The sequence below is a fragment of the Talpa europaea genome, assembly GCF_964194135.1.
Source record: "Talpa europaea genome assembly, chromosome: 13".
NCBI lineage: Eukaryota > Metazoa > Chordata > Mammalia > Eulipotyphla > Talpidae > Talpa > Talpa europaea.
In genome coordinates this window covers 57203208-57226707 of record NC_140080.1, presented here as the reverse complement: position 1 = coordinate 57226707, position 23500 = coordinate 57203208, and the positions used below count along the sequence as shown (strand labels likewise).

At 34.3% G+C, this 23500-nt stretch overlaps 1 protein-coding gene across 1 annotated transcript in view; it reads left to right on the top strand.

The window, feature by feature from the left end:
• Positions 1 to 23165, top strand: part of NDC80 (NDC80 kinetochore complex component) — a gene marked incomplete at both ends in the record, with an annotated part of 36651 nt that extends 13486 nt beyond the window's left edge. The window contains 9 exons of the mRNA XM_084252887.1: positions 1388 to 1494; positions 2145 to 2289; positions 5597 to 5802; positions 12750 to 12902; positions 13442 to 13531; positions 16973 to 17065; positions 18501 to 18631; positions 20420 to 20522; positions 23028 to 23165. Coding sequence (XP_084109013.1) covers positions 1388 to 1494; positions 2145 to 2289; positions 5597 to 5802; positions 12750 to 12902; positions 13442 to 13531; positions 16973 to 17065; positions 18501 to 18631; positions 20420 to 20522; positions 23028 to 23165 — 1166 coding nt within the window. The remainder of the gene's footprint in view (positions 1 to 1387; positions 1495 to 2144; positions 2290 to 5596; positions 5803 to 12749; positions 12903 to 13441; positions 13532 to 16972; positions 17066 to 18500; positions 18632 to 20419; positions 20523 to 23027) is intronic.
• Positions 23166 to 23500: the final 335 nt, after the last annotated feature.

The following is a 23500-nucleotide window of genomic DNA, read 5'->3' as shown; positions in this document are numbered from 1 at the left end:
TTATCATCATAGTTTCTTTGGTGGAGAGAAATAATAGCTAAGCAGAAGGAATACTGGTGTTGGAGTCAGACTTGAGGCATAGTTTTTTTATTGGCTATGTAAACTTTTACAAAATACATGACCTGTCTAATGAAGTTTTATGAGATTAGGTAGCAGTATATGTAAAATAATTCACACTACCAGAAGCAGAGCAGATAGTCAGCAAATATTATTCCTCTTGGGGAATAATATCCCTATGATATCCTTTCTTTACTGTTTGAGATGTTAAAGTACTAGTTAGTCAAAAAAATTTAATATTTCTTTCAAATTTTGTGGGAAAAAAATTAATGGGGCATTATATTTCCAAAGAAAGAAATTCTTTATTTTTTTCACTTAACTATAGTCTAAATTACATTAGATATTTATTGGCTAAAGTGCCCCAAAAACATTATTTTGCATTATTTTACTTTCTGTTGAAATAGTCTTGTATATAACGTGCCAAAGTGGTAAGTAAAATAAATAAATCTAAGGTGTGTTCTTGCAGAGATAATGGGATCACTCAAAACAAGAAAATATCACTTTGCCACTGTTAGCAAAAAGATAGCCGTATTCCCTTCAGTTCTCATTGTATATACCTTCCTTAAGAATAACCAGGACATATTAGTGACACCATCCAGTATCTAAGTTAATAGTCAGAGAAAGACAAGCTAACGAGAGTCATCTGACTCTTGATAGCTGACTACAGCACTGGGGAAGGAGGAAGAACACAGAAGAACACAATGGTCTATGGTAGTGGAATATGGGTGAGTTGGTGGTGGCTGCTGTGTGGTGATAATAATTACCTCAGTGAAAAATTAATTATTTTTAAAAACCCATTTAAAAAAAAAATAACTAGGACAATTTCAGTTTGTCCACATGAGAAAAAGAGCACTATGAATGATTTTCATTTTGAAAGAGGAAAATTCATCATAATTTAATACAGAAAGCAGCTAGTAGGTTCTTTGATATTTCTGTTTATAATTAAGCAAGCATATAAATGTATTTATTCAACATTTATTTATTGTATGCCTACTGTGTGCCAGCCACCATTTAAGCACAAGAATATAGTAATTAATAAGAGCTAAAAAACCTTATGAGCATTTACATTCCATTAGAGACAATCAAATGAACAACTATAAGTTAAATGGTTATACATGCTAATGATAATAACAGAGCTGGGTAAGGAGGTAGAGAGTATAGTGGAAGAAAGGGAAGAACTTGCAGTTTTATATTGGGAGGGATGTCTTGCACTGACACCTGTTTGAGGAGAGACCAGAAGGAAGCAAGGGAGAGAGCAATAGTGAAAACCTAGGAAAGAATGTTCTAGGCAGATTTGAGATCTTATTAAGCTTTTGGGTTTTGTCTCCAGAGGATTTATTTAATGTAGACACTTCCAAGCTGGAATCATTAGCAGCAAAAAACAAAGCACTAAATGAACAAATTGCAAGATTGGAGCAAGAAAGAGAAAAAGAACCGGTTAGTAAATGTTTTTATCTTCAGTAGGCTTATATACTTACTTAACTCTTTTATCTTTTAGACTCGAGTCTTCTTAGAAAATACCAGTTATTTCCTTATCAGAATATAAGATAGATTAACAAAATAAGCTTCTTAAAAAACAATTTTTATTTTAACATGGAATAGAACTCCCAATGAAAACATGTTTGGTATCTCTGGAGCTTTGTTTTCCCTTGTGATCTGTCTCTTGAACTAGTGGTGTTCAGAATATGATGAAAGAGTCTTACTTATTTACGTTAGACCAAAATAATCTTTTGAACAAGTTCCCTGTGTTATATACCTCTGGGGAACACTACTTAGAAGAGGCTCTGAGTTTTGCATTTAGTGGAAAGGGAGTGTTATTAAATGAACTTTTAAAATGTAGTCTCAGGACTTTTTAAAAGTTAAGTGATAATATCCAGATTTCTAATTTCATTATGTGTATTACTGAAGCATCTAGGCTATCTGTGAACAGCCTAGATTTTTAAATGTTTGTACTTTTTCTAACAGTAAAGTCCCCTTTAGTTCTGTTGACTCCCTCTAAAAGTGGAAGGAAAACTAATTTACCTTTCTCTGATATGAACTTAAATAATACTGCTTTACTTAATGAAAATAACTTTTTTCTTTTAAAGAACCGCCTAGAGTCATTAAGAAAACTGAAAGCTTCTTTACAAGCAGATGTTCAAAAATATCAGGCATATATGAGCAACTTGGAATCTCATTCAGCCATTCTTGATCAAAAATTGAATGGTCTTGATGAAAATATTTCTAGAATAGGTAAGTAAAACTGCTAAAAGAATTCATTCATACTGGGATGGGAAGTTGGTATGGTTTATCACATATAAAAAGACATCTTTGTAATATATAACAAACATTACCATTAAGGTAAATGCCTATATAGGGCTCCCAAGTTTTCAGTGTCTTCTATATTAGTTTCCTGAGATTATGGAAACAAATTACCATAAACTTGGTGGTTTAAAACAACAGGAATTTATTCTGTTATATTTCTAGCGACTAGAACTCCAGAATCCAGTAGGGCCACATTTCCTCCATAGATTCTGGGAGAGAATCCATTCCTTGGTTCTTCCAGCTTCTACTGTCGGATGGCATTCCTGAGCTGGTAGCCATGATACTGTGTTCTCTACCTCCTTCCTCATATTGCCTTCCCTGTGTTTGTCTCTCCTCTTCTGTGTGTTCATTTTTCTCTGCCTCTCTTTTAAGGACATTGATGAGATTTAGGACCCAGTTAGAGAATTCAGAGTAATCTTATCTCAAAGCACTTTATCTTGTGTGCAGGAACTTCTTTTCCAAATAATGTTCACAAATTCCAGGAATTAGTACTTCATATCTTTGGCTAGCCATTATTCAACCTACTATATCTTCTATTATGTTTTCAAACACCTGACTATTTGTAGCCAGGAGTTACCTAACCTAAAAACATAAGCTCAATAAATATAAATATACTATTCTACCTTATAATTAATAAACCAGATTCACAAATCTCTGCTGACCTCAGTCTTCTATAATTGTCTTATCCTTCATCACTACTTCCTAAATTACTCAACAGCTTAAAATAGATTGAAAATAAGATAAAAAAAAATACCATTATTTTTTGGAAGCAAAAGCCTGATTGAAAAAAACTTGTAAACATCCTGTGCCTTCCTAAACTTTTTTTCATAAATACAAATTGATCTTAATCATTAAACTCTGAAATTCTGTTACACATGAATTGATGCTCTGTGATACCAGGACAGCAAAGGGAAATGTCTATAAACTGTAGAGCCATTAAATGGCACTTCACAAAACATAACTATATGGACCTTACAATACAATTTTCCCAGGTCTTTAGTAACTTTGATTTTATTCTCTCGGAATTTTTATAGACTCTGTCCCACATAGATGTTGTACAGATGATCCTTAGGCTATCCTTAGGATATTTGATTTAAGTCTTTGTCTATAGACTACTGATCATCTGTCAAGTCAAGATCAATAATTATTTGGAATATTTGCTTAGCCAGTTTTATTTTTTCTGATTACATATATTAGATTTGCTCTAAGCCAGCTCTTTAAAGAGTTTACACCTATCCCCTAATGCTCTCCATAATGACATGGAACTATAGAATAATTTCTTACTATAGCAATGTTTGTAGTGCCATTGAATCAGTACTTTATACATAAGATGTTTTTAATTGGAGTATTTTAACTTTCTTGAGTATTTAAAGCTATTCATGACCGAAAATGAATGAAACATATTTAAAATTATAAGTACTATATTTTGTGGATTTTTTTGGTGCACATTCCTGCAGTATAAAGCTGTACTTACCAACCATTAATTTATTTTGGGCTCAGGGATGGAGCTTCCCCAACTACATTGCTCCAAGCGGATTATAACAAAGCCAACATCTTCATCCTTACAGTCCTCAGGAAGATTCTCTTGGCCTCTTTGGTCATAAGTGCTCTCATCCATTTATCCTTGCCCACTTAAAAATATTATCATATTCTTTATAAGCTATGAGTTTGATAATGCTTTTTCCCTCTGCATGAGCATGCTATTTGTAGGTACCAGAGTTTCATGATATAATGTAGTCATTTTGATTACAAATTTTGGTAAACAGACAAAGGAAGAGCCTACCCACTGTTGTTACTTAGTATCTGATGAAACCACTGAAAATGTCAGATATTTAATATCTGTTATGTGTCACTCACCATACTGGACAAAGAGAAAATAAATATAAAAATACATACTCTCCCCTTAGGAAACTCTCAACCTAGATGAAATGTTCACACCATGACATCAGACATGTTTTCACAGTGAAATAAGAATAAACTGAGGTATTTTAATACAATTTTTTTTTAAGATTTATTGTATTTATTTATGCATACAAGAATTGGGGTATAGGCCAGAGGTACAGGGGGTGAGAGAATTAACCAGAGACAGGTTGGGGAGCAGAAGAGACTGCTCTACTGCAATACACTGCTGTGGGGACAGCGGGTGAGACAGGAGAGGTCAGCTGTGCTATGTGGATAAGCTCCCTGGCTGGAGATCAAACTCATGCCGTGGTGGCTGGTGATAGCTTGATAGTGCTGAGACTTAAACCATGTGCCACCAGAAGGCCCATATTTTAATACAAATATTTTTATGTTTGGGAAAAGATCAGTTTTCTCATTTTTGCAGCAAGTCATAAAGGAATTTCAAAAGAATTTGAACTGAAATTTGGCAGACTGTCCCTCTCAAGTGTATTAAATTTTAATCATACTCATTATGCATAAGGCACTGGGCCGTTTTGTTTTTTTTGTTTTTTTTTGTTTTTTTTTTTTTTTTTAAGATTTATTTATTTATTTATTTATACAAGCACTGGGTACAGTCAGAAGTGCGGGAGGGTGAGAGAATTCACCAGAGACAGAGAGGAGAGCAGAACAGGCAGAGTGACGAAGTACACTGCTGAGAGGAGCAGCGGGCACAGCAGGAGAGGTCTGTCCCGCCATGTGGGACCCTCGCTGGAGGCTGGGGATCGAACCTGCGCTGCAGAGGCTGCGGGCAGCTTCACAGCCCAGTGCTCAATCGCTGCGCCACCAGGGGAGGCCCCACTGGGTCTTTTTTTATACAGCGCTTTCTGAAAACCATAGCAAACCAGTATGTAAAATTTAAAATAAAACCTTAATTGCATTGTCTTTCAAGAATATAAAGAAACAAAACAAAGAAACAGACAAAAATAATCCATTAAAATCTGACTGCAGAACTGAGAATAACAGAAAGGGGATGGCAGGATGGTAGCAAAATGAGGAGAGAATCCAATGGGCTGTGGTGGAGGATTACTGGGACTTTGGTGATAGGTGTAGTATTAAGCTCAGTGTAGTCTGATAATACACATTTGTTGAGGTATGAACCTATACCTCTAAAATTTACAGTGTTGTAAATTAACATTACCTCAATAAACATTTTAAAAAACAAAGTAGAATCAAAATTATCTAAAAAAGAAGACAAAGATGCATATACTTGGAAATTTAGAAATCTTTATCAACTCTTGTTAAATAATGACATCAATTTTTTTGTAGGAATTTAACAATTTTTTTCCCAATGCAGAACTAGAATGTGAAACAATAAAACAGGAGAATACAAGACTACAGAATATTGTTGATAATCAGAAGTACTCAGTTGCAGACATTGAGAGAATAAATCATGAAAGAAATGAATTGCAGCAGACCATTAATAAATTATCCAAGGACCTGGAGGCTGAACAACAGCAGCTGTGGAATGAAGAGCTAAAGTATGCCAGAGGCAAAGAGGCGGTATGTGATACCATTTCCAAAATGGCAGCCCATCAGAGCTGACCTTTGTAAAGATTCATCCCAATTATGAGGACCTCAATGGGTGAAACAAATTTGCTAAAGAGGTTAAAAAGAAAAATTAGCAATGACATTTTACTAAAACTTCCCTTTATGTCAATTTATAACATCTCTATTTCTCTCACTCAAATTTAAGGTAGTATGTATTTTCTAACAGTGAACCAAGAAATAACTAATAAAGTCTCTAAGGTCATGAAAATTTTCATAAAAGCCTTTTTATTCTAGAAGAGGATATGAATCACCTCTTCTATTAACGATTCACTAATCAAACATTTATTTAATAGCTGTGTGATTTACTATACTGGGCATAGAGGAAATAAAGATAAAAAAGACATATTCTACCCTCGAGAAACTTCCAGTCTAACTGATGTGTTCCTACTATGAGATTAGATCCTTCATAAATGTGTGCACAGGGTACTGAGGAAGCATACAATACACCTAACCCAAATTTAATGTGGGAAGATAGATGAGGTGACTTTTAGAAAACTGCCTTGAAGAGGTAACACCTGAACTGAATTGGAAAGTATATGGAAGGGTTAGCATAGTAAGGGTAGGAGAGTCAGGAGGAAAAAATGAAAGAAGTAGTAGCATGAGATACACTCTGGTATTATAAACTTTTAATATAAATAGAGCTTAATAGCAAGGGGCAAGGTGGGCATGTTACTCAAAATAAGCATAGAAAAGGTGGTTAAAGATCATTTAATATTTAGAATTTTGATCTTTATCCTGAAAGCTCCAAGAATTTTAAACAGATATGATCACATTTCAGAAAGATCACGTTTTTAGTAGTGGGACAAATGAATTCATATGGAACTATGACAGGAGTGTGATGAGAAATTATAAGCTGAAGTGCTAGTGGAGATTCAAAGAAATGAATGGATTTTTACTACTAAGGAAGTATAGTGAATAAGACTTGGTTAAAGAAGAGGTAGTAGTAATGGTGTCTGACTTGGGATTTGGACAAGCCAAAGTACCACTACTTTGGAATTGAACTAAGAAGTTGCCAGTCAGGAATGAGAATGGTGTGCTAGATTTGTTATGCCCATGGTACATCCAAATAAAGATATCTGATATACTATTGTATAAATGGATGTGGATCTCAACAAAAAAAATCTGGGTTTGCAGTGTAGATTTACTATGTTGTTCTACTTAACTATACTGTGTACTGTTTACTCTTACTTTTAAGATGGCTCAATGTGCATGAATTTAAGTTAACAGGCTGTTTTAGAGACAATTTTCCTATCAAATAATTGAACAGCAAACTTTATTGTTATATATGCAATTTGCATTCCTAAGAAAAAATAAAAGTTAAGACTTTTTCTAAGAAAAGGAAAGAAATCTTTTTTTTAATAATAAATTTTATTTTTATATTCCCCCATACAATTGCAAACGCCCCATTCTGACCCCAATCCTTCCCCTCCCGCCCGCCACCCCCCAAAAAGTGTCTCTGGTTCATAGTTTTCTGTTGATTTTGATTTCCACTTTCTTATATTCATTTTCCTGGTCCCTTATTTAAGTTCTCTAGATTCCTGCTATGAGTGAGACCATCCGGTATTTTTCTTTTTCTTTTTGGCTTATTTCGCTGAGCATGATCCCTTCCAGCGCCATCCATGTTGCTGCAAATTGCATGTGTTTATCTTTTTTGAGTGCTGAGTAATATTCCATGGTATATATGTACCACATCTTCTTGATCCAGTCATCTATTTTTGGGCATTTGGGTTGTTTCCAAAGCTTAGCTATTGTAAACAGTGCTGCTATAAACATAGGGGTGCAGGTGCTCTTTGGAATTGATGTTTCTGTGTCCTTTGGGTAAATACCTAGGAGTGGAATTGCTGGATCATATGGAAGCTCTATGTTTAGTAGGTCCAGAAATCTCCACACAGCTCTCCATAGTGGTTGGACCAGTTTGCACTCCCACCAACAGTGCAGAAGAGTTCCTAAGAAAAGGAAAGAAATCTTTTAAAGAGCCCTTTTTTTAAAAGACTGAAGAGTTTCAGATTTTAATTTTGGGTTGAAGTTTTTCATCCTGGTATTTTCAATTATAATTTTTTTTATTGGTAGATATAATTCCAAAGTTAAACCTCACAGAAAATTTAGTCTCTAACAATAATACTTTCACTTCTTTCCTTAGTACAATATTTTTTTATATGCAGGTACACCTTGGAGATATTATAGGTTCAGTTCCAGACTACCACATTAAAGTGACTATCACAAAGAAGTTACTGATATTTTTTGGTTTTCCAGTGCCTACGAAAGTTATGTTTGCACTATGTGATAGCTTATTAATTCTGCAACAGCATTATGTCCAAAAAAGCAGTGTTACTTACTTTACATTAAAAATGTTAAATTCCAGCCTCCTGGTGGCGCAACAGGTTGAGCGCCACGCTGTGAAGCTGTCCACAGCCTCAGCAGCACAGTTTCGATTCCCTGTCCGCAGCCTCAGCAGCACAGTTTCGATTCCCAGCCAGCCACATGGCGCAGCAGACCTCTCCTGCCTTGCCCGCTGCTCCCCTCAGCAGTGTCTTTGGTCTGTCTGCCTGTTCTGCTCCCTGTTCTGTCTCTGGTGAATTCTCTCACCCTCCCGCGCCTCTGACTTGTACCCCAGTTCTTGTATAAATAAATAAATCTTAAAATATATATAAATAAAAATGTTAAATTCCTCTGAGCCTTTAGCAAATCATCTTTTTGCTGGTAGTCTTGCCTCAATGTTTATAACTGCTGACTGATCAGGTAGTGCTTGCTGAAGGTTGGAGTGACTGACATTTTCTTAAAATGAGAGAACAGTAAAGTTTGCTACAGTGGATAATGAATTTTATTTCACAACAGACTTCTGTGGAGCATACAATGCTCTTTGATAGCGTTTTGCTCAAAGTTAACCTTTTTTTTTTTTTTTTAAAGATTTATTTATTTATGCATACAAGAGCTGGAGTACAGGCCAGAGATGCAGAGGGTGAGAGGATCCACCAGAGACAGAGCAGGGAACAAAAGAGGTAGACTGACTGAAGTACACTGCTGAGGGGAGCAGTGGGCAAGACAGGAGAGGTCTGCTTTGCCATGTGTTTTGCTCCCTGGCCAGCCCGGGATTGAACTTGTGCTGCAGAGGCTACGGATTGCTTCACAGTGCAGTGCTTAACCCCTTGCACCACCAGGGAGGCCCCAAAGTGAACCTTTTAAAATTGTATTCATTCCTCTCAAACACTGTTACTGTTTTGTCAGTTAAGTTTATGTCATTTTCTAAATCCAGTTTTATCTTCAACAAATTCATAGCATCTTCACCAGGAGTAGATTCCATTTCAAGAAACCACTTTCTTTATTCACTAAAGTATTACGAGATAGTAGCAGTCACCATCTTCAAGCTCCACTTCTAATTCTAGTGCTCTTGCTATTTTCACCACATCTTCAGTTACTTCCACCACTGCCCCTCTAAGTCATCCATTGGAATTAGAAACAACTCCCAAATTTCTGTTAATGTTGATATTTTTATCTCTTCCCATGAATCATGAGTGTTCTTAATGGCATCTAGAATGGTGACTCTTTCCGGAAGATTTTCAGTTCACTTTGCCTAGCTCTGTCAGAGCAATGGCTATGGCCATAATAAACTTATGAAATGTATTTCTTAAATAAAATGACTTCAAAGTCAAAGCAACTCTTTCATTCATGGGCTGCAAAATGGTTATTGTGTTAGCAGATATGAGAACAATACTAATCACATTGTACATCTCCATCAGACCTCTTACTTGGATGACAGATACATTATCAATGTATAGTATTAGAAAGGAATTTTTTATTCTGAGTAGTAGGTCTCAAGAGTGGGCTTAAAATAGCAAGTAAACCATGTTGTTAACAGATATGCTGTTATCCATACTTTGTTATTCCAATTATAAGAGTATAGGCAGAGTGTATTTAGCATAATTCTGGGATTTTAGGAATAGTAAATGGATCTTGGCTGCATTAGCCCCTAACAAGACAGCCTGTCTTTTATAACGTAGAGCCAAGCTTTGATTTCTCCTCTCTAGCTATGAAAGCCTATATGGCACCTTCTTTCAATAGAAGAATGTTTCATCTGCATAGAAAAATCTGTTGTTCCATGTAGCCATTTTCACAATTATTTTAGCTGGATCTTCTGGATCTTGATGCAATTTTTACATCAGAACTTACTCCTTCACCTTATATTTTTGTGTTATGGATATTACCAATCTCTGCTAGCTTCAAACTTTTCTTCAGCAGGTTCTTCACCTCACTCAACCTTTATAGAATTAGAGTTAGGGCCTTGCTCCAGATTAGGCTTTGGCTTAAAGGATTACTGTGGCTGGTTTGATCTTCTGTTCACATCACTAAAACTTTATCAGCATTAAGGGTGTTTCTCTTTTTTACTATGCATGCATTCACTGGAGTGGCATTTTAATTTCTTTCAAGGACTTTTCCTTTGTAGTTACACTTGGCTAAATATTTGGCACAAGAAGCCTGGCTCTTGGCCTGTCTCAGCTTTTAACATGCCTTCACTTACTAAGATTAATCATTTCTAGTTTTTGATTTAAAGTGAGAGATATGCAATGCTACCATTCTCGTACAGACTTAAGAGGCCATTGTAGGGCTAATAATTTCAATATTGTGTCTCAGGAAATAGGTCCAAGAGGGAGAGAGATGGGGGACAATCAGCCAATTGATGGAACAATCAGAAAACATGCATTTAATGGTTAAGATCACTGTATTATATGGGTATGGTGCCCGAAAACAATTATAATAGTACCATCACAAAGATCACTGATCACAGATTACCATAACAGATACAATAATAATGAAAAAGTTTGAAATATTGCAAGAATTACCAAAACATGTCATGAGGTATAACTGTATTTTTATTACCATTGTTAAGTTGAAAAAAAAATAGTTCAAAGAAAGCAGCTTGTTTGCCTAAAGAAAAATGGTGGTTTTTAACGCTGGTCACATTATGAAGTACATTATAGGCATAATGCAAATTGTTTCTTAATCAAATGTTAACTGTTTTGCATTATTAAACTTTGTGTTATTTATTCAGAGTCTGTATTTTACAAATTCACATACATAATGTGGAATAAACAATTCACTATGAGCGATAATAATACCTTTTTTTTACCATGTTTTACCGTACTTTTGCTTTACCTTAACCATCTGAGCTGCCTCATCCTCTTGACTCTTTGGGTAATGTCTGTCCCCATGTATTAAGGAGAAAAATATACATTCATAAGAAATAGCCTGTGGTGGTGATCTGAGAAGTCTTTGAACCTAGATTTTGGTGAGCCTATGATCTGTCCCTGGATTTCCACCACTCATCTTTGTGACTTCAGCGTGTCTAACCTCATAGCCTCAGTTTCCTAATGTATAAATGATGTTTAATTAGAATAGATGAATGAATCTGAAATGATTCATTAATACCTCTAGATATCTCTAGATATTAATGAATATAATCTTCAGATTTAATCAGTCTATCTTCTCTCTCAAGCATTATATGGGAAAGAGAAAGTTATGAGTATCTGGGCAAGGTAAACTCTAAATTTAAATAGCTAAAATTAGATATACTAAAAAGAATACTATTTTTGATCAGAGGATAGACCAGGCTGAAGAAGAAAATTGTCTGGGAGGTAAATAAGTAATGGCCAACTAAGAGGCCATAGTAGGGTCCTGGTTCATGTAAAGAAAGCCTTAAGTTACTGGATAAGAGAGATATTAATGAATGGTGACAATGCAAAAGTACAGCATAAACATGTTCATCCATTTCTTTTTCTGGATTAATTTATATCCCACATAATTAATCCCGACAGGTAGTAGCCTCTGGAACTCTTTTGAACTAAACATTGAGGGTGCATATGTACTCCTACGGAAAGAATCTGATCAGTTGTCAATGTCTGAATTGACTGTGGGAAAGAGAAAGTAGAGACATGTGTGTCATATATTTGCTCTCCCAATGGTTACACATGATAAAGAATGCAGGCTTGTGAAAGTTTTCATTAGATAAACTAAAAAAAAAAAAAAAAAAAAACACAACTACCCCCAGACCATTTAGTATAAAGAGAAATAGACCTATATACCTTAGTAGTCCCTAGAGAGTTACTACATTATAATCAGATAGCTAAAATGATTTCCTGATTCATTCATAAATTTTAAATCTCAGTAGTATTGCTTTTGAGAGCTGATAAATTTTTGAAAACTGCAGATTATTTAAGCAAGTAGTTCCTGTTGGTGTTCTTGCTATTGCATTCTTTCACTCAAAGTATTAATTTTTATGAATGGTAACAGCAACAAGAAACTAGATGTGTATTAAATGGAACAAATCGAAAATAAATTGTCTAACCTCTGAATAGGACAAAGTAAGAGGATGGAAGGGCTAGATTAGAGAAAAAGCCTTTCTGATGATATCATTTAAACAAAACCCTGAAGAAAGAGAAAAAGACCAGAAAATATGGAATTTGTTGCTAAAAATATTTTTATCCAAACAGTTAAAATAACATTTTCAGACTTAAATGATTGCATTTCACTTATTTTAGATAAATGGTAATTTTTTTTGTACACTAACCAAACTTCATTTTCTTAATTTATCTGACACTTCAAGAAGCAAATTTTAATCAATTACTAAATATGGACTCATTGCAAACTTTTTCTTGCATATAGAAGATCAGTAGTATATTGCTTACTAATCAGCTATATTCTTATTACTCTATAAAGTTAGTGTGAATAAATACAATAAAGGCAATTCTTTGTATTTTTTTAAATTGCTACCCTTCTTACTAAAAACTACCATTTTATTTAACTACCAAAAAAAAGATACGTTATAAAATTACAGAAATGCCCATGGAAAGCCAAATGGAATGGTACAGTTTTTTAATGTTTCTTATTGTGCTCTCTCCTTATAGATTGAAACACAATTAACAGAGTATCACAAGTTGGCTAGAAAATTAAAGCTTATCCCTAAAGGTGCTGAGAATTCCAAAGGTTATGACTTTGAAATTAAGTTTAATCCTGAAGCTGGTGCCAACTGCCTTGTCAAATACAGAGCTCAAGTTTATGTAAGTAATCATGAGTACCTCAAAGGGTTTTTAATGGTATGATTGGTATCTGGTTCGTATATTTATAAGTAAAAATTTAAACTTCAGCATGTCTACTCAAGACTAAACATAAAAATAAAACACTGAAACTTCATTTTTTTTTCTTCATAGTAGAAATCTTGTCTCTGTTATACCTTACTGATAATGGACAATGACTCTGTTCCCAGTCTTTTGCTATTACAATAGCATTGCAGTGAATAGGTACAATATACATATAAGTTGTTTTCAAGAAAGATGCTGCATTAAACTGAAAGTATTTATAAAATGTGTAATAGTGAATTTCCAGAATAGATTACCAAGTCTAGAATTTTGTAAATACTCAAAACTAAAAGCAAGTTACTAATTGATGATATATTAATTTAGGTAATCATCATGGCTTCAGTGTTTTGTGTTTTTTGTTCCAAAAGTGGCTTCTCCTATTTTAATGTGTGGCTGCCTCATGAGAGCAATTTTGTAATTACAAATGTCATATGTAACCCATATTCCTATGTATTTTATAGGTACCACTCAAGGAACTCTTAAACCAAACTGAAGAAGAAATTAATAAAGCGCTAAATAAAAAAATGGGGTTAGAGGACACTTTAGAACAAGTAAGTAGCAAAATAGTCATTACAAGCAAAAATAAGATTTTTAAAACTTAAACCTTAATTTAGAAACACATAAAATAATTTTTTAACTAACTTACACATCCTGGGTTTCATATATCATTGCTAATGATGTGGTATGAAACTGAGTATATATTTGCCATTTTTAAAAGAAAATTGCTTCCTTCAACTTGGGATAATTTATATTGTGCCTTTGTCTACTAAAAGATTTGAGGTGGCTACGTTTTAAAGTAGAGAAATTGGCTGAGGACTGAATCTTCAGAGTAAGCAAGAAAAGTGGGGAGGATATGTGAATCAGGTGAAAGCGATCAATTGTATGATAAAGGATAAAATTAGACTTAAGTGAACTTTAATGTAGTATCTGCAAACATTGATTTACAGTGATGCACACCTGAAACTTACCAAATGTAATGCTGTTACTTCAATTGAATAAAATATCATTGCAAGAAATAAAATATCAGGAAAATCCAAAATGAGAAACGAATCTAATATAAAGATAGAGGGAAATTATTTGAATTTGATTTGTGAAGTAATATAGGGTAAATAAGAAACCTTTTAAAATTTTCCTTTAAGTAGCCCTCATATTACAACCTGACAAAGACATCACAAAAGAAAATTAAGCCAGTCATACTTTTTAATATAAATGTGAAGTTTAACTGTTAGCAACTACAATTTGTTAACCAGATATTTTTTGAGATCCTGTTATAGGACTGTAATTATTTTATTATGATTGTAAAGGTGAACATGAAAGCAATTACTTTCATCATAATACTTTTCTAATGCAAATATGGTATGCTTTGAATTCTAAAATATACCTAACATGTGAGCACAGGGTTCTCTCTGAAGAAAGTGATAGCTAAATTGTGTTGTGAATTACAAGTATGAGTTAGCCAGGGGATACACAGAAACATAAACCTCTGCCCAAAAGACACAGACCAAAGAGCATAGTGTGAAAGAATTGCCGTGTGTGTATTAAGTAGGATAAGAGAGAAGCCTAGAAAACAAAAACCTAATTATGAAGGGACTTATTAGTTGTTCTTGCTTACTGGTTGACTTCTTCTTGCTTACGCAGAGGGACTTTTGAGGATTTTATAAGGAAATAATGCCTGTGTACTTTAATAAGCTTGTAGTGTTGACATTTTGAAGAATGGACTTAGAGGTACTTGAGGCTGGAGATACAGTTAAGAGACCTAACAGCATCTTGAGCAAGACTGTTGCAGTAGAGATAGAAAAAAGATTGAAACAACACAGTTTTGTCGTCTATTTGGACATGAAGATTAAAGATGAGAGAGAAATTAAGAATATACAGTTGTTTGCATGTGGTATATGATGTTAACGAAAAATTGTTCATGACAATTCTCCTGCAATGAGATAAAGGCTATTATAGTGGGATTTTGTAGTAAGTTAGAGAGATTGGACTCAACTTTGAATATAACAACAAAAAATGGAAATTTAATAGCTAAGGAACATCAGGGGTAACAGGTCACTCTGGCTAAACCAATCTGCCATCATCATCAGAGTCACCTGGAACATGGTAGAAAAAGGGAATTTTGATCAGATATTGATAGTAGGGTATTCTGGTTAAACTGGTGTATGAGAAGTGTATGGGAACATTTTTTTGTGTTTTGTGAGGTTTTCTTTTTTTTTTAATAGTTGAGAGGGTAATTTGGTTTTGTAGACTAGAGAAGGATTTCAAGGGCAAGAGGGTACAAGTTTTTTTAAGTGAGTAGCAAAATAAATTAATGAATTGACTGTGGTCCATGAAGAAATAGGAAATCATGGCTTCCAGAGAAGACCTGGAGGGGTTACTTTTCTTCATGAAGAAAATGGGAGTCCTATATCTTAAACTGACTAGAAGGAAGAAGGAAAGAAAAGTCTCATCCAAATATTTTGGTTGGTTAGAGTCAAGAAGTGATACATTTCTAATCTATTAGGTTCTGTTTTCTAAATAATACAAGAAAAAATCATCTAATTAATCGCATTTTTTTCTTACAAGCAACTGGAGCAATCTTAACTAAAAGTGGAAGGAAAGAAGGAAGTTAGGGGAAAGAGGGGGGAGGAAGAGGAGACTGCACAAAGTATGCCAAGAAGGAATAGTGGTTCTTTTTAGCTGCCGAATTATGGGCAATTGGTATATTTTTTAATTTTTCCCCATTTATCACAATGGAAATATATTTTTATAATTGGGGGGAAATGTATAGTTAATAGATGAAACTTTAGTAAAGCTGACAGGGAATATACAAGTACTCAAATAATTAAACATGATTTTGACCACAAGTGTCTACTGGAACTTCTGGCTTCTTGGGTGTCTTGTGGTCTCATTGCAGGTGACTTTCGAAGTACCCAAATATCTCTAGATTGGAAGCAAAGTTTATAGCTTCAATAACTCCATTTTTTTTAATAATTTTAAATGCAGGTCCTTGAAATTGGAGCACCTAGTTTTGAGTTCTGGGCATATGTTGTGTGATCCTGAACACATAGTATTCTTTCCAGCCCATTCTTCTCATTTGTGAAATAGTAAAGCAGTGTCCTTTACTTGTGGTAATTAAATGAGAAATATTTGCAAGTTTCTTTAAGTGTAGTCATTTTACCATCCCATCTTCACTGAGTTCTAACCAAAGCACATATATAATTTTTTTAATTTTATGCATATATGTAGAATTATCCTTTTAAAGAAAGTTGTCAGCTTATTTGCACATTTTGCTATTTTCTGTTTCATGCAGGAAATAGTTTAAACGTTTGGTCTAGTTGAAAAATCTTTTGCATTAATTACCGGTATCAACTGGTGTCAGCACTTGTCAACAGGAAATGAATTTAGGAAACATTTTTTTCCTTCAGTTTTGGTTTCAATAGATCTTAAAGCTCGGTTTTACCATAATTAAGTGTGGTTATTTTACTACTGTTTGGAAAAATGCACGATTGTGACCAATGAGCAAACATTTCCCAATAAAATTGATATAAATAGTTCTTTATGTATGTACATGTATAAATAGTAGGCACCCAAATGGAAAGCTAGGCAGCTAACTGAGGAAAGAGCTAAATGAAGCTAAACAACAAACTAAATGGCAAAAAACATTTGTTTATTAATGTTAATATAACTCTTAATAGGATATGTAGTATATAACTGTAAAATATACATGATTACTTAAGCAGCACACAGCCTCTAGTGGCAAAATGGACATTAGTATCCTTATTTGACTGACAATTAACCCATTTTGATTCCTAACTAGTGCCCTACTAAAGCATTCTGCTTTAAAAAAATTTAAATTGCCTTGGAATTAAGTCATGGTAGGTAAAAATTAATTTTAGGACAAATGATAGGTGAGCATTCAGAAAGACTAGAAGAAATAATATGGTTCAATTAGTTGATAATATATAAAAGTTGATATATAGTCATGATTTCTCAACAAAATTTTATTCCCCAAGTTAAATACAATGATAACAGAAAGCAAGAGAAGTGTAAGAACTCTGAAAGAAGAAGTTCAAAAGCTGGAAGATCTTTACCAACAGAAAATGAAGGTAAGAATTTTCCCAGTTTGAAAAGTTAGCCAAAGCTATGGATTTAGTAACCTATTTGACATCAAACTAATATCTTTAAGTTATATCCTGTATTCTTTTCCAATGTTAATATAAGGAGTTTTTTTTTTTTTTTTTTTTTTTTTAAGATTTAGTTATTTATGCATACAAGAAGTAGGGTACAGGCAAGAGATGTGGAGGGTAAGAGGATCCACCAGAGACTGAGTGGGGAACAGAACAGGCAGATTGACTGAAATACACTGCTAAGGGGAGCAACCAGCAAGACAGGAGAGGTCTGCTGTGCCGTGTGTGTAGCTCCCTAGCTGACTAAGGATCAAACTCATGCTGCAGTGGCTGCTTATAGCTTCACAGCACTGAGACTTAACCCTTTGAGCCACCAGGAAGGCCCCAAAGCTATTTTATTTCTTAAAAGACTTTTTTTCCTTGATTAAGGCTGTTTCACCTTGAATATGTTTACTGTTTCATGAATTTGTGAATGATTCATTATCTTTGCAGTTTCAAAGTTTTGTTTTAAGTGTAATCTCTTCTACCTTTTTTAAATGTTTAGTGTTAAGTACTCCTAAAACTTGAACCCCAAAAAGGCCTTTTGTGTATGTGATTGACTATAAAGAGCCACTGCAAATTGACTATCCTGCTCAAATTCCAGTGACCCATTTATGCTGAAATCTAAAATGAGTAAAATAAGATTAATCCCCCACCACCTCTACCCTACCTTCTGATCAGCATTTTGCTTAGGATTTATTCAGGTTACTGTTCACTACCACTTTGACAATTTATGTGAAAATTTTAACCAATATTTTTTACTTAGTTACAAAGTATCAGGAATTATAAAACTTTTTCCTTGACCTGTGATATATTTAGGGCCCATGTATTTTTTTAAGTAGTATAAAATTATTATAAAATATTCTAGAATAATGTAAAAAGAGTCATTTGGTAATTATTTTTGTTTCTTCATAGGACCTCCATGATAATGCCTGATTATTTTCTAACACACTTAATTCAAAGGCTTATTCCCTAATCCTTTTTCATCTTGAGAAACTTAAGAATTGATGGATTTTGGCTATTTTGCCTGTCAATAATTGATACCTATGTGAAATACATTAGTATGAGAATCATCCACCTATATGGATATTTTTACCTATATAAAAAGCCGCTTTGATACTCATAAAAGAAATTAAATCAGTATATTTTAAAATTTCCAAAAGTTCAAGCTTGAAAATATACAGGCCTGTTGAAAAGGTCACATTTATGTTTGCAGTGTGAAATTCACAAAGGAGCATTTTACAAGTAAAACGGTAACATCTTGAGAGAACAAATGATTATTATTTAATGATTATTTTTAATGCTTTATGTAGATTTTTTTTAATACGTCTGGACAATATGTCACATCAAAAAACAATAACTTTTATCCCGATAGGAAGCTGAGGAAGAGGACAAAAAATGTGCCAATGAACTGGAGTCCTTGGAGAAACACAAGCACCTCCTGGAGAGTGCTGTCAATGAGGGCCTCAGTGAAGCTATGAATGAATTAGATGTTATTCAGCGGGAGTAAGTTGAATCTCACCAAAATTTATGTTTGTTTTCAGACTATTTAACATTACTATAAAACGACATCTATATTTACTTGCTTTTAATTGATGTTATAGAGCTCTGGAGGGGGACAGGGAATGATGCACAGAACTAAGCAGGACAGTTTATAATTTAAGATGCTTTCGTAGACAAGTACATTCTGTTAGTAATACAGGTTTTGCACCTCCCCCCAAGAAATAATTAGTAGCTTTTAATCTATGAACACAATGCAAAATTGTAAATCAATTCAAATAACTATTTGTTAGTAAATTTTAGTAGGCTTCAACTGTTTGGTTTTTTTTTTTAAAGATTTATTTATTTATACAAGCACTGACTATAGTCAGAAGCACGGGAGGGTGAAAGAATTCACCAGAGCAAGAGCAGGAAGCAGAACAGGCAGACTGACAAAGTACACTGCTGAGGGGAGCAGCAGGCGTGGCAGGAGAGGTCTGCGCACCATGTGGGACCCTCGCTGGTGGCTGGGGATCTAACCGGCGCTGCAGAGGCTGCAGGCAGCTTCACAGCCCAGCTCTCAACTGCTGCGCTACCGGGGAGGCCCGAGGCTTCAACTGTTTTGATAAACTGTACTAAACTGTTTTTAAGATACATTTCCTAGAAATTTTGTATATTAGATAATAAACTATAGTTATGCTGTAGTTATCTATAACAGTGAGTTATCGGTAACACAATACATACCTTCATAATCATCACACTATGCAAAATCATGCAATAAAAATCACAAAATTTATGGCTAAATTGAAATTTGGTATACAACAATCAAAAAATCCTTCAGTGACACACATAAGCTAAAGTTGGAGACCTAATAAAAATGTTGGCAAAGTTGTACACATCTTAAAAAAGTTAAGAAATACATAAATGCTGTGTAAATAAGATACTTTAGTCTAAAAAGACCTAAAATTTGCTTAGGGAAATGGACATTCACCATCTTGTGGTTTGTGGGTTACTGCAAAGAGGTAAAGGAAGGATTTATTTGAAATTGGATGAAAAGTGTTTCATCAGATGTGGGTGCATATGGTTCATCACGTATATCAGGAACTGGGGGAGCTTGTGGACACTTAAGGTGCTTGCTATCAAATTATACATTATCAAGTTTTCCTTACTGGTTTTCCATAAAATTTTAAAATTTACAATAGGGAAAATTCTAGCCGCGATTTGTAGTAACTGAATAATGGTGACAGTCCTTCCTTAAAGAATATTCTGTTATCTGTATATATAAATCTCTTTGTAGTCGATCTGTATAGTGAACAATTAATTCATAGGCTCTGCGTACATTTATATTAAAATATACTCCAAGGTGGAATTAATCCAATATGGCTGGTTTCCTAATAGGACAGTGGCTATGTGAAGACACTAACACATAGGGAGAGTGTCTTATGAAAATAGAGGATTGAAATGGTGAATTTAAACATCAAGAAAGGGCTGAGGCTAAGAGAAGTTAGGAGAGACAAATGAAACAGGAGACAAAAGAAACTCCCTCAGAGGGATTGTCACCTGCCTGAAATTTGATTTTGGGTTTCTGGGTTCCAGAACTGTGAGACAATAAATTCCTGTTGTTTTAGGTTTAAAAAAAAAAAAAGAAAGAAAGAAAGAAAAAGAGAGACCTGGGCTTCTATGAATTATACATAGAGCAAATAGCACATATGAATCATAGCCTGCTTTTATTGAATGTGAAAAGAAATAAGGCAGTGAGACCTGTTATATTAGAATTTTTCCTGGACATCTTAAACAAGAGTTTTTATTCTGCAGATACCAACTAGTTGTACAGATCACAACTGAGGAAAGGCGAAAAGTGGGAAATAACTTGCAGCGTCTTTTAGAAATGGTCGCTACACATGTCGGGTCTGTAGAGGTAAGCGTGTGAAGGTGTTTCCTGCAGTCTAAGAAAACTTTTGAAATGTTGATATATTTGTGTTTTATTTCTACAGAAATAATATTATTTCTGTGGAAAATATGTAGTAAAAATTTACTAGAAGAATCCTGTATAGCAGTATGGTAAGAGGACACTTGTATCTTTTATAAAGTAATCTGTTTTGTTACATAAGCAACATACAATGATATTTATACATTAAGAGCAGTATGTCTGAAATATTTAAATCTTCACAGAAAAAGTTGCTGCCTCCTCTTTTGGATTTCTATCTCCCTAAGGGTCACAAAATAATCTTTTTTTTTTTTTTTTTTTTTTTTTTTGGTCTACATAGGAGGTCATTATGTCCAAAGCCTCTGCAGTGCAGGTTCGATTCCTGGCCAGCCAGAGAGATACCCACATGGCGTGGGAGACCTCTCCTGCCGCTTCCCTCAGCAGTGTATTTCATTCAGTCTGCTTGTTCTGTTCCCCACTCTGTCTCTGGTGAATCCTCTCGCCTTCCCATACCTCTGGCCTGTAGCCCGGTTCTTGCATAAATAAATAAATCTTCAAAAAAAAAAAATTGAGGTAAAATATAAAGAAAGATAACAAAAATACAAATTTTTAAGGAAAATTAATCAAACTCATAATCTACTAAGAAAGGAATAAAAGCAAATCTGTAAGTTTCATGTTTCAACTCAGAAAATTTAATGTCTACTCAACACATTAAAAATAAAAGAAAAAAGATACATTTCCACTCTTAAAATAGTGGCAAAAAATTAAAGTTTGTTAATGTGAACAAAAATGTGGAGATATGGGAATTATTTATCCTGCTGGAGTTGTAAATTTTAGAAAATAATTTTACAATTCCTTAAAAGTTATGCTGTTCCACTTGAGGTGTTTGATTAAAGAAATTTTAATAATGTGTGCTAGTATATTATACAGTGTTGAATAGTATATCCCAAAATTCATGCCTGTCTGGAATCTCCAATTACCACCTTATTTGGAAATATGGTTTTTGCAGATATTATTAGTTAAGCCCCTGAATCCAGTTGCTGATATTCTTATAGCAGGTCATGTGAAGGTGGAAGTGCAGAAATCACAGTGACATAGCTACAAGCTATGGAGTACCAAGAATTACTGGGAATTGCTACATGTTGGGAAGAAGCAAAGCAGGATTTTTCCCTAGAGTCTTCAGAAAGCATGTCCCTCCCAGAATCTTGATTTCAGCTTTCTATCCTCCAGAACTCTGTTGTTTTAAACCATTAAGTTTATTGTAATTAGTTATGGTATAATATTTGTAATAACTAAATAACCTGCTATTTCCTATTGCTGCTATAACAAATTGCCACTAATTTAATGGTGTAAAGCAACACAAATTTATTTTCTTGTATTTCTGGAGATCAGAAATGTAAAATGGGTCCAAGGGCTGTAATCCTTTCAGAGACTCTAGGTTGGAATCCATTGCTCTGCCTTTTCCACTTTCCAGAGGCCAACTATAGCCCCTGGCTTGTGGACTCTTCCTTCATCTTCAACGCATATGGCATAGACCTCTCTTTTGTCCTTAATCTCTTCTCTACCACACTGCTTATTCCCTTTTGCAAGAAGCCATGTGATTACATTGGTCCCAGCAGAGTGTGCAAAATAGTCTCCTTTTCTTAAGATTCTTATCTTTTTTTTTTTTTTTAAGATTTATTTTATTCATGCATACAAGAACCGGGATACAGTCGAGATGTGTGGGAGAGTGAGAGGATTCACCAGAGACAGAGCAGGGAACCGAACAGGCAGACTGAAATACACTGCTGAGGGGAGCAGTGGGCAAGACAGGAGAGGTCTGCCATGCCATGTGTGTATCTCGCCAGCTGGCTGGGATTGAACCCATGCTGCAGAGACTGCAGACGCTTACAGCACTGTGCTCAACCTCCTGCGCCACCAGGGGAGGCCCTCAGGGTCACATCTGCAAAGTTCCTTTTACCATATAACATTCCAAGTTCTGGTGATTAGGACATGGATATCTTTGGGCAGGCTGTTTTCAGCCTACCACACCTAGGAACAAACACAAATTCTTACAATAAAATGGATAAGTAAATTCTGATATATTCATTTAATAGAATACTATATATAGTAATGCTGAATAACTGTAACTGTATATTAACAAATAAATCTAATGGGTAAAATGTCATAGAGCATTGCATTTAGTATCATTCTGTAAATATGAAAGTTAAAATCAGGTACCACTAAAGTAGTATATTGTTAAGAGAGACGTGTCTGTATTTGTGTGGATGTATGTGTTTGTGTGTATGTAGTAAAAGTAAAACAACCATTCAGGAATATGGTTGTCCCTGGGGGAGAAGAGAGATGATTAGGAAGGGGCACAAAAGGGGCCTTGGTGCTAGATAGGGGTTTTCCTTTTATTGCTATTTTTATAATTGTTGCATCCTTATTTATAAATTTCATACTTTTTTAAGAAGTAATAATTTTACATTAACAGTTGCTAATTATTTCCACTAGAAACATCTTGAGGAACATATTGCTAAAGTTGATAGAGAATATGAAGAGTACATGTCTGAAGATCTGTTGGAAAATATAAGAGAAATTGGAGACAAATATAAGAAGAAAGCTGCTCTACTTAAGCCTTCTGATGAATGAAGATTAAATGTTGATTAAGCAAGAACTTTATTGAATGTGTAAATTTTGAAATATGCTTTCTTTGTAGGCTTAAAAAAATCTATCATATCCTGTACCCTTCCTTAAAATCAAGTCTCATAGCCACGTCTTCCCAAACCCGTGTAATGTTTTTATATTTTTTTATAAATCTGTTCATTAGCTAAAAATATATATTGCCTGAAATTATGATAACTTGTTGAATTTTTATCTTTAGATATGAAAGACCAGTTATATTATGTGTGCAGTTAATAAAATTGCATGGTAAAATGTATTTTTTCCCTGATTTCTCTACCTAACTTAAGATGATTAGAGAATAG